Raw genomic sequence first — 12,106 nt, 5'->3', positions numbered from 1 at the left:
TAAATTGGGAAAGGTTTATTAGAGTAAGTTACATACAAACACTTTAAACAGATCTTATTTGAAATACTGGAGTTCTTCCCCCATGCAAGACATATCGGCTTCACAGCTTTGCAAGAGCTTTGAAGAGTGCTCAAGAGACTTCACTAATGGATTGTTGTTTACAAAAGGCAACAGATTATCTGGAAGAGAACTGGTTTTTCTGAGGGTCATGCAAGCAGAGAGAGAGAGTGACACACACAGATCACTTTTACAGTGTTACAGCCAGCAGAAACAACTGGGACTGGACAAGTTTATGGAAAGCCCCATTTGGAAAACAGCCTGGTCAAAGCCCTTGTGGTTTATGCAAGAGGAAAGGACTGGCTGTCTAATGTTTCACTTGGAATACGAGAAACAAAAAAAATGAACTCTATGGTGACCTGAAAGAAAGAGGTTATCATCTGGAGAACCCTGAAGGGGCAAGTTTTGTCAGCAAGACACCGAAGTGGCTGATGGAAGTACATCAGTTGTGAATATCCTGGAATAACACATCTCTCTGAAAACCGACGAGAACCTTCCTGAGCAGTAACCATTTATCTTTGAAGCACCAAAGCCTGAAGTTTATAAATGTTAATTTCTGTGCACAGTATAAGAATTGCCTGCAACCAGTGAACTTGGAGGAAAGAGAAGTGAGATTGGACTGTGAATCAAAAAAAACTTTTCTGAACTTACTCACCCATTACATACACGTGCACTTAGAATTGGGTTAAATTAGTTAAGTCAATAGTGATAAGTTAAAGTGTGATTCTGTTTTCATGTTTAAAGATAATTAAAAGAAACTTTTGTTTAACTAACCATTTGTCTTGGTGAATATCTATTGCTGCTGGGTTTATGGGTCTTCTGGGCTTGTAATAATGCATATGCAGGACAAGTATTCATATATACAAATAAATATATTTTGTTTCATGAATAAGTCTTGGATGGTTAGTGTAAGCAGTTCCTTTGGTCATTTGGCATTTTCATGACCAGTGGAAAGAAGCTGTTCCTCAACCTGGTGGTGCTGGCTCTGATATTCCCATCTTTCCTGAAGGGAGCAGCTGAAAGATGCTATGTGCAGGATGGAAGGGGTCCTCAACGATTTCACATGCCCTCTTCAGGCAATGATCCTGGTAGATCTTGCTGATTAGGGGAGGGGGAGGGGGAAGAGAAACTAGTGATCCACTCTGCCACTCATAGTCCTGAGGATTGACCTCTGATCCATTTCTCTGTAGCAACAGAACCACACTGTGATGCAGCCAGCCAGGACACTCTCAATAGAGCTCTTGCAGAAGATTAACAAAATGGTGGCTAGTGGCTTTGCCCGCTTCAGTCTTATCAGGATGTGCCTTCCTGGCAAGCGAGAAGATGTTGAGTGTCCACAATAGGTTACTAGGTAAGTAAACTCAGGAACTTGGTGCTCTCCACTACAGAGTTGTTCAAGTGAAGTAGAAGGTGGTAATTTCTGATCCTCCTGAAGTCCACAATCATCTCCTTCATTTCACACCACATCACAAGATTTTCCATCCCTTCTCTGTAGTGTGACACATTGCTGTTGGTGATGAGGCCAACTCCTGTTTGTCATCTGCAAACCTGATGACATTGTTGGAGATGGATCTAGCGATACATTCATGGGTCAGTGGCATGAACAAGAGCAGGTTGAGTACACAATCCTGAGGTGTGCCAGTGCTCGATGTTCTGCTATTGAACTGGATAGACTGTGGTCTTTACATTAGTAAGTCCAAAATCCAGTCACAGAGAGGGCATTGAGTCCCAGCAAGGACAGCTTTTCCATCAGTCAACGGGGAATGATTGTATTAAACGCCAAGCTGAAGTCGATAAACGGCAGGCTGATGTATGAGGTGTCATTCTCCAGGGACATAACTATAGCATTGTTGGTGGAATAGTTTCTTCTATATGCAAATTGAAAAGGGTGCAGCATCTCTGGGAGGTGTGCTTTAATGTATTCCATCACCAGACGCTCAAAGCATTTCATAATGGTGTAGGTCAGTGCCACAGGGTGATAGACATTGAGGCCTGTTATTATAGAAGCAAGTGAGTGAATGAGAAAAAAGGGACACGAGAATATTTTTGGATGGGGGTTGAAATGCATGAAATTCAGATTACAAGAAGGAAACCTGTTATTGGGGATGTTTTGGGTGTGATTAGATAAAAGGAACCAGAATCAAGCATGTCATCCTTGAGATAAAAGATACTGGGATTAATATACCAATAACATTGTTGTCAAGTTATAACACTGGATAAAAGTCACTTTCACATCATTTGAATGATTGGCTTTTATTCTTCTCCCCAAAGGGGAGAATCTCATTTCTACACCTGTACCTCATTTATTTTATTTTTGACCTGTTGACATCCAGTTGCAGATTTCACAACTTAAATTCAAAATTGCATTCACTCAAGTATATACAAAATATGAGGTTCCTTTAAGTTACTGACATTGTAAATAGCCAAGACCCTAACACCAATCCCTTTCTGCTGTCTGACTAGTTCACTCTTTCCTGTCATTTAATTGTTCCTGTATCCATGCCATTTTATTACCCTCAATATATCTAGCCCTTTATTTATTTAGAACTTCATAAATGCCTCCAAAATCAAAGTGCTCTGCATCTTGTTTTTCCTATATCCACTCTATTAGATAAATCCACTAAATTTGTCAAATAAACTCCAATAACCCAACATCCTCGAGTCTTTAATACTGCATCAGCACTAATATCCAAACATTTCAGTTTTTAAAAGAAAATCCCAGTTTATAGGGAGTAGGAAATAGATGCTGGCAAGTTTGTTCTTCAAAACAAACTAACAAAAGCACTGTTGACCCTGACTCCAGCCACAGTCCTACCCACACTCAGGTGTTCCCAACCCCAACTGGACACCCAGCCCAGAGTCTAGACTCCTGCTCCAGCCACAAACCCTTTCCTTGCATTCCAGACCAACAAGTGAGCCAGGTACCAAACCAATGAACTTTATGAATATTTGAATACCAGGATTTCAGAGTTTTGAAGTATTTATTTAACATTATAGTTTTCAAAGGAGTTTTTTGATGTTCTTAACAACTGCCTGGAAAGAATCAAACATTAAAGTTACATGAAATATAGATACAGATTCAAGAAAGAACATGCTCAATGAGTTATGGGGAATATTTCTCACTTTACAAAGAATATTGCTAAGTGAGACACTTTTAAGGCCTTTAATCTGACCAGCTCTCATTTTCCAGATCCAGGTGTAATGTACTACATTGAATAGTCATATCAATTCCATTATACATAAATTGTTTTATAATCTCCCCCCCCCCCCCAATAATAACCCCAATAAAGAAAGAAAAATACAAATAGTAAAGAAAGATAAAAGAGCAAACCTGGTTGTCCCTCACTCAATTCTAACCCTTTTCAGTTTTATTTATTCATTTCAAGGAGTTAACAAAATTGATGAGGTAGCATTTTCATCTTAAAACTAAAAATATTAGAATCTGGTTTTACAGCTAAATAAAACTTGCATCTCCTCAAACAGTCACAGAAGTCATCAAATTCTCCCTGCAAAGAGTTGTGCACCACCATGCTAAAAGTTTTACAATGATAGATCTAAATTATGAATTACAACTTCAAGGGCAGAAGTTCGTGCAATGCCAGAAATCCTTGAAGGATAATCAGAAAGGGTTTGTGCAACTCATTTGCATATATTGCAGGACCCACAGGATAAGTAAAGAGCATGCACATGGGAATCTGTTTCAAGTAAAATAGCAAAATACTTAGCAGAATAGAAGTGCTTTCTATGAGTGAGCAGAACTAAAGATTATCTAACACTTAGTCCAGAATGTTCACCATTCCAGGTGCATCTTGAAGTCTGAAAGAATAAAACACCATAACATTTGATCTCCCTCCTCTGGCATGCACTTGGAAAGTAAAGATATAAAACTTAAAACCAATTTATAAAAGTGTATTCCATAGAGTGAGCCTGCCCCCAAGTAAAAGCTACAACTAATAATCACAAAATGGATGCAATTTGATCAGCCATATAACCAATTAATGATTCAATTAATTAAAAACTGAGCATGAAACATGAAGACTGTGCAGTTGAATCTTAAAAAGGTTTAGGCTATAGCCAGTGAGTAGATGTACACAGTAGTGGTGGACATAGGAGCAATAACCATTAACACCTTTACTAATCAAGGGTCTAGCAACCGTAACTTTAAATATACCAAATGACTTGTCTTCCACAGGAGTCTGCAGCAACAAATTCCAGATTCAGCCCCCTCTGGATGAAGACATTTCTCATCTGTTTTAAAGTGATATCCTTTTATTCCAAGACTGTGTCCTCTAGTCCAAGATGCCCAATATTGGAAACATTGTTCTTGGGAGTCACTAGGTTACAGGATCTTTCCTGGACCCAACACACAAATGGCAATGTGAGAAAAGCACGTCAGCGTCTCTACTTTCTTAGGAATTTGAGGTTTGGTATAGTATCGGAAACCCTGGCAAATTTCTACAGGTGTGTGGTGGAAAGTGTGCTGATCATTTGCATTATAGTCTGGTATGGGGACATCAACACCCCTGAGCGTAAAGCCCTGTGAAAGATAGTGCACACAGCCCAGGGCATCACAGGCAAACCCCTTCACACCATCGAGAACATCAGCACTCATCAAGATAGGATCCACACCATCCAGCATACACCCTGTTCTTGCTGCTACCATGGTCAGGAAAGAGGTACTTGTATAGGTGCCACAAGACTCATCACCAGGTTCAGGAACAGCTGCTACCCCTCCACCAAATTCAAAGAGGGATTTATTTAATTCTTACTTTTGCACCTTATTGATTTTTTCCCTCTCTGTATTACACATTTTGTTTACATTTGTGGAGTCATTCTTTTTGCAGTGCCAATAAATGGTAATTCCCCCTCACCCCGGAAAAAGAATTGCAGGGTTGTATGTGATGTTATTTATGTACTCTGACAATAAATCTGAAATATTCTCTACATTCATTCCATCCAGCCCTTTCAATATTGGGTAGGTTTCAGTAAGAACCACCTTTCATCCTTCTAAACTCCTGCAAGTGCAGGCCCAAGAGGCAACTAAACAATCATCAAACATTAACCCTCTCAGTCATGGGAAGTTGAATTTCAAGTCTCACAATGGTAAACAATGAGTTTTTTAAAAAACATTCCTTACATTCAGAAAGATTGTAGATCTTTCCTAAAAGATCCCTACTAACTACTTGTTTATTTTGTCTAGTTTAACTTGCATCTAACAAGATCCATAAAATATGTGGTTGATTTGATGCTTTGAACAAACCATTGTGTGGAAGTCAGATCACTCAATCATCTCAATTAGCCAAAATGCAAAATCCTCCATTATGCATCATTTCATTACAACACACATAACCAGGGAGGAATGACAAGTGGTATACTTTCAAACTAGAATAGTTTTCTGTTACGTCTGCAACTGGTGAAAATTCTTGTCTTTGTAGCCAGTTACCATGTATTATACCTCAACTGGCTGATTTGGTACTCTACATCAAATATAGTTGAGGAAACGTTAAGGAAAATCAAAAGCATGCAAAATAGTTTGAGAGGTTTTAAAATCTCAAAAAAGATTTAGCTGCCAAGTGGATATTCAAGGGTCCACAGGCAGGATGGAAGATATTTAAACCTCTCTCTCGGACCATATACTGTGGAGTCTGGAACTAGAATCTATCTTTGAACAATGAGTTTACTGAAATAAGGAAAATTCTTTCATGCAGAGGCCAGAGAATTTTTGAAATTTTCCTCTCCAGTGAGCTGTGGAGGCCATTCATTCAAAACAGGAACTGATAAGATTTCTGGATATTAAAAAATCCAGAGAGAGGGTGGAAATAGTGCAGGAAAATGGTAAAAAGGCAGATCAGTCATGACTTTAAATGGAGGAAGTTGGAACAGCCAAATGTCCCATTTTTGTTCTTAATTCTTGTATTATTATGGGTTGAGAATCATTGCTGGAAAATTGATTAAGCCAGGACACCAACTCCAATTATGGATATTGAAACATACAAGTAAGGACCTCCATGAGAAATATGTTAAATTGTCCAAACCAAAATTAGTCCATTCACATCCCTCAACTCTTAAAATCAAAATGGATGTGAACAATATATGGCTTTCTTGCCAGAGGTAGTTAAGGATTGTGATAGAAAGACAAAGAATATTTTCAATAACGTAATTCTGAATTCAGTCACCAATACGAATCTGAAGCATTTTCAAGTGTCTTAACTAAATGTACTGAGCAGGCATTGCTACATGATGCTCTTAGTGGAGTCCCTGAAGATTCCAGTATCTAGCCAACTTGGTTAAAAATCATAAAATTAAACAGTTGTGTGTGCTGGACACAGCAAAACCTGTTGGAGTCGACATCAGCTATAGTGCTGAACATGTGCACCAGTATTAAGAATTCAATGTCAAGCTATTTCACTGTCACAGAAGAAACCATGATTGTAAATAAAGACAAAGCAGCTCTGTCATAATTGTTCCCCAGGTTTCATCGAGGTCCAAGCCGACTTTGAAATATTGCTTTAAAAAGGCTATTTCAGAACATTTGGATACCATCATTGGTGTTTACTGCAGTCTTTCACCAATTCAATCAAGCATTTTCAACCACAAAATATCACACATTAATAGTTCAACACTAATTATAGTCAAATTATTTAAATATAGTTTCCTCAAAACAGACTGGAAAATAAAATTATGATACAGTAACAGGGCTAACTCAGCAGTCAAATTGTCAAGACTAACATTAATACAAAGAAAATTCTAAACTGGATCAACCTTAAAATTATTTTACTTGTAACTAAAGGTACAAAGCAAAAGGTGATCAGAGAAATAAGGCAGAAAATTCCCTTACCTAGAAACGTACAATTGTTTTACTGAGATATGAATTATACCTAAGCAGGGGGAAAATTCAGAACAAAATTGGTCAATATCAATGTTACCGAAATTAAATAATCAGGGCTAGGCAAACTCTAAAAGATATCCAAACCTGCCAGATTCTAAATAGCAATGTAGAAGAAATGGTGGAAAGAATCAGCATTTACTGATACCTGAAAAGATTGGATACTTTTATTTTACATCTAAGTCTATTATTTACACTTAGTAAATGAAGCAGAGGTGCACTTGGTAATCCCCTAAATTTATCCCTAAAAGTATTTGCTTAATTATTTAAACAGTTCTAACTCACAGTCTAATTTGTGCTATACCCATTCTGATTTATAATTTCAATTCTAAAGGCACAATCACAATATTAATATTCCTTATCCAATCTGATTAAAAGTGCTTACCAGTCTCCAAATCCAAAATCAAGGTTAGTGAGATTTTGAGAAGGAACTGTTTCTCACAATTAATTTAAAAGTTATTTAAGCATTTATAGTAATGTGCACTCTCTCTCAATCTACAAAGAGACAATCACTTGTGTTGGTAAAAATCAATTCAGTAATATTTTGAATTATTACAAAGCAGTCAGGGTAATTCAAATTGTTACGCAAGGGTAAACGATCAATCCCATTTCCATAACTTCAAGAGGAAAAGGTAGCTATCCAACTTCAGGGGGAAAAAAAATCTGGGATAACTGCCTGCGTAACTGCAATGATTCATAAATGGTCTGCAACTACATTGCCAATTCAATGAAGAAGCAATTAAAGGAAGAGTAATTGCATTGGCACTTTATTAATTTCCATTGTGTATTAGTATAGCCACATCAAATATTTCATTCTGGTTAAGATAAATGCAGATCTTTATCTGCTTTCAAAAAGTCCATTTATCTGTTGTATTAATTAGTGGTATATAAAATGACACAACTAAATGACAATGCAAGGAACATTGCATTGTATACACAACTCAAAATGTCTTTGGAAATCTACATTTAATAAGTTTGCCAAGATGTTTCTTTTTTAAGATTTAAAAAGTTGAGAGATGGTATTGGAAAAGCTGATAGCAGACAAGTCACTAATTTTCTTCACTGAGGATGACCATCTGGAGTTAGTGATTTTACTGAGGTGCTAGATGCAGTGCTCTATCCAATTTAGCTACAGGAATGGAACATAATGGGATTATGGTTAAATTACAATGTTCTTTAAAAAGGGAAAAAAAGATGTAATTTTTAATTTATTGATTTGACAATGTAGGAAGGATAGAGAAGACATTCAAGATTTACAAGATGCAAATTGAGGAATACAAATATATAGATGAGACTTGCTCATGATTTGATCTCATCATATCTCCCTTAGTGCAAGAACTCAACTGAAAACTGTTGCTATGCACTGAGATTGTAAAAAAGATTACCATGTTAATTGACCAAGGGAAGGATAAACTAACAGCAAAAGAACTGTACAAGAGTGAAAACCGAAAACCATTTCACGTCCCTAAAATTAATTGTAGCAAGAACAATATTTATTTGTGTTGTCTTTCTAAACACCTCCAGGTAAGTGAAATTTGATGTTAATTGATTAATTTGGAGAATGCTGCACGATCTTTATGTATTAGTGGAATAAAATAAGGAAAACGTCAGAATTGGAACACTAACATTCCAAAACACGAGTGGAAAAAGCTACTTGAACACCAACTTTCTAGACATTTAAAGTAATTAAACCTCAGTTACCTATTTGTTGAAAGGTAATGTTTATTTTTTGAAGCCCAATGGTTCAAATTCTTCAAATCCAAATGGTCCAAGTTCTACATCAATGCCTTCAACTTTTTTTTCCCTAATACTGGGAAATGAGGTTCAGATTCAGTTTGGGAATAACATGGACAGGAAGATACAATTTCATCCCAAATTGGAGATTATTTTGGATAGCTGTTTTGAAAGGCTAATTCAGCAGGACGTACTGAAGGAAGAGGATTGCTTTTTAAAAAAAAAATCTGCTTTTGGTAAAATTCAAATTTTGCATCAATGTCTGGACCACTTGGAAATATAATAAAATTCAACTTTGGTCACTGCTTTAATGTTGTGGACTGACTTCACTTTTGTAAGGACCTCATTGTGTTGTGCAAAAACAAAATGTCCAACTTTAAAAGATCAAACTACAACTCAAAACTTACTGAAACATTCTGTACAGGAAACTGTATTTCACAGTTGCTGCGATTGAAGACGACACTAAGGATTGTGGAAAGAAAACAAACCCAAAGGCATTGTGCTGCTATAGTTAATCTATGAAAATGAGGAATGATTAATAGGTTCAGAATCCCAAGGCAACATATCTAAATATAAATGTTTAAAATTTTGAAGGATAACTATTTACCTCTTACATCACTAGATGCTGCAATTCACTTACTTTTTTGGAAATACACATAATACATCAGAACACAAAAACAAGCCAGCATAAAAATAACAATTAAAAGGTCTAAACTCAAGCCCTGATAATGAATTGTAGTCATTTTATTAAAATAAACATTGATACTGAGCTCTGCAAACACTAGAACAATGTTCCAATAATTTTTATCGAAAACCCTTTGAATTGATGTGTGGTAACCTTACATTTATGCAAATTGTGATATTTAATTCCATAAAGGGAAATTACAAAATTGTTGAAGAAAAAAATTGACCAAAGCCTTTTTTCAAATTCAAAAATCTTGGATTTACTACTGGTCTTAGTTTACACCAATGCTCGTCCAAATCCATGGAATCTAAATACTGCTATAATAATTGATGACACACATGGTTTTAAAAAACCCCACCTTGATTTGACTTCAGCTGCCTAATGATGACCAGTGATGGAAGTGAAACAAGTTAAGGTAAACAAGATCAACAGTTTACAGCTGTTTTAAAGAGCCATTCATTAACTCAGAAAATTAAATATTTTTTGAAAATTCAATAAATCAAAGATCAGTTGACATTGTTTAATTGACTGCCTCCTTCTCGTATGTCTATATGCTGACTCTTGTACAAGTTATCAAATTTCAAGAACTGGAACCAGAATTCACCGACTGAGTGGAGCATGACCAGGATCCGGCTTTCTCGAGTAACAATTTAATGGGGGGGCAACAAAGATGATACCTATCATACAGTGGTGGCTTTCTATTCACAAAGCAGCACACATGAAGATTGATGCTTCTGATGTAATAGTTTGTACAGTATTTAATGACTCAATGTTCAAGACCTATTTTGAATACTTGGAATATATACAAATAAAAAAGTAGATAAAACTGAAGTTGAATACTCATAACAGGTAAATTTGAAATCCTTTAGGTACCTTGTATTGACAGTCATTCTGTTTAGTTTACAATGAAAATACTTGCATTCCAATTTGAAGCTAACAAATACTCACTTTAGGATCAATCTCAGCATCATCATCATCTCCTTCTTCTTCCTCATCGTCGTCCTGTTAAGAGAATGTAATATTAAAGTGGACATGGTATTAACAGAACATGAGGTAACAAATTCAACATCAATTGAAGTGGATGAAACCAATCCTTAAGTCACCATAAATGTCTTCCTCCTTCTCCACCGCCCGCCCCCCCCTTCCCCCCCCACAAAAGCTCTTCAGATTAACTGAAGCAGCGCCATCAGGATCCTCACTTAGACAGAAGGCATGTGGTCATTCTTATACTTTGGAAAGAAAATATACTTTGCACTGCATGATTTTCCCACTTCCAAACATTAAAAGCCATTTCAACACATAAAAGCAACATAATTATCAATGTTTTCATTTAAATGCAGCATTAATGCAATGAGTCTTTCAAAGTAGCAACATAATCAAGAAACCCCATTTACCCTGAAGAGCCAATACTGGTTCTTAATTTTCTACTCTTCCCTTCTGTACACCACATACGAAACTGTGCGCAATACTTTTGGGCAATTAATTGACCATTCTACATCTCTTTGTAACCATCTCAGTTTAAATTTTTGACCCAGTTTTGAAATATTACACTAATTTGCAAGTCATTGATACAGATTTTAAACATAAGCCTAAGTCCTGATCCTTGAAGCATTCATGGGTGACACTGAAAATAACCTTATTTCCTTTTGTTTTCTGTTAACCAATACACAATTCATGTTTATACAATAGACCAATTCTTTGAGACACAATAGTGTGCAACAATCCCATGCATGGCATCTAATCAAATACCTGTTGGATCAGGACCTGTTTATCCAACCTGAGCCAGACATAGCCTTTTGTACAGGTTTTGCAAGAGTATCTTTGGACTTGGGTTGGTTTTCATTGGGCTATGACCTGGTCTGTTATTCATTTACGAGAGCAAATATCTACGCTGGACCTACCTTAACATAGGCATCTGATACATCGCAAATCATAACAGATTTGTCAAATGTTATTTTCCCCTCATAAAATTGTTTGGCCTCTGCAAAAGTAACTTGCATATTTCTGAGTGCCTTGCCATCATGGCTTTAATTTCACCAATCACGAACAGTATGAGAAGCAACAACTATACAAAATACGAATTGTGTCTGGCACCAGTGGATTGCTTATAAAGTAATAGGAGATCCTGTTAGGCCAATTACAGATTTACTAACTTATGGATAAAGAATACAATTGATATTGTTTCCACTGAAATAGTTAGATGAAGAGTTTGCAAATATACAATTTTCATAATCAGTGAAAACTTGTTAGTCTAACTCAAAAAAAGAAAATCAAGATAATTCTAATACTTAACCTTTAGAAGACAAATTGAAGTCAAAATATTTCTGAGATAAAAGGATGCTTTAAAAAGATTTATTTATACATTATCCCAAAGAAATTAAACCTTTTGCATTATTACTTACTTCCTCTTCACCTTCTTCTCCCTCCTCCACCTCATACTGAAAAATAAATGCATATTTCTCATGAAACCTATTGTTTATTAAAAAGGTCATGTACTTTCAGATATTAATTTGAAAATCTACAAGAAATCTTCAATAAAAATGGAGATTAAATTCTCTCCCAAAATGTGAACTGTTCATCCCACACAAGAAAGCAATGCATTAGGAATCCTAATTTAGAGAAATTATTTTTTCTGCATATTAAAATGATTCTAAATTATAAGTGCAAGTGTCTGCAAATACAAGACTATTGTATTCATACAATTGTCTCAACAAGTCAATGAAAATTTTACATTAAACCAAAGG

General features: G+C 36.0%; 2 protein-coding genes across 6 annotated transcripts in view; one reads left to right on the top strand and one right to left on the bottom strand.

Annotated features, from left to right (window-relative positions):
* The window catches only part of slc22a18 (solute carrier family 22 member 18), a 226,705-nt gene extending 221,389 nt beyond the window's left edge, over positions 1-5,316 (top strand). The window contains exon 10 of the mRNA XM_069900925.1: positions 4,250-5,316. Within this exon, the coding sequence (XP_069757026.1) occupies positions 4,250-4,314 (65 nt within the window). The 3' untranslated portion in view covers positions 4,315-5,316. The remainder of the gene's footprint in view (positions 1-4,249) is intronic.
* Positions 1-12,106, bottom strand: part of nap1l4b (nucleosome assembly protein 1-like 4b) — an 88,968-nt gene that overhangs the window by 2,502 nt on the left and 74,360 nt on the right. For 2 of the 5 annotated variants that reach the window (XM_069900890.1, XM_069900870.1), the window contains exons 13-14: positions 11,765-11,800; positions 10,311-10,364 (exon numbers count right to left, since the gene is read on the bottom strand). In XM_069900890.1, the coding sequence (XP_069756991.1) occupies positions 10,311-10,364; positions 11,765-11,800 (90 nt within the window). Of the gene's footprint in view, positions 1-6,895; positions 6,936-9,084; positions 9,194-10,310; positions 10,365-11,764; positions 11,801-12,106 lie in introns of those variants that run through there. The other 3 variants (XM_069900899.1, XM_069900907.1, XM_069900879.1) reach the window with 3 other exon arrangements.

The sequence above is a fragment of the Narcine bancroftii genome, chromosome 1 (genome assembly GCF_036971445.1).
Source record: "Narcine bancroftii isolate sNarBan1 chromosome 1, sNarBan1.hap1, whole genome shotgun sequence".
NCBI classification, from domain to species: Eukaryota; Metazoa; Chordata; class Chondrichthyes; order Torpediniformes; family Narcinidae; genus Narcine; species Narcine bancroftii.
Note: the sequence above shows the minus strand (reverse complement) of the source record. Positions and strands in the feature narration are given on the sequence as shown.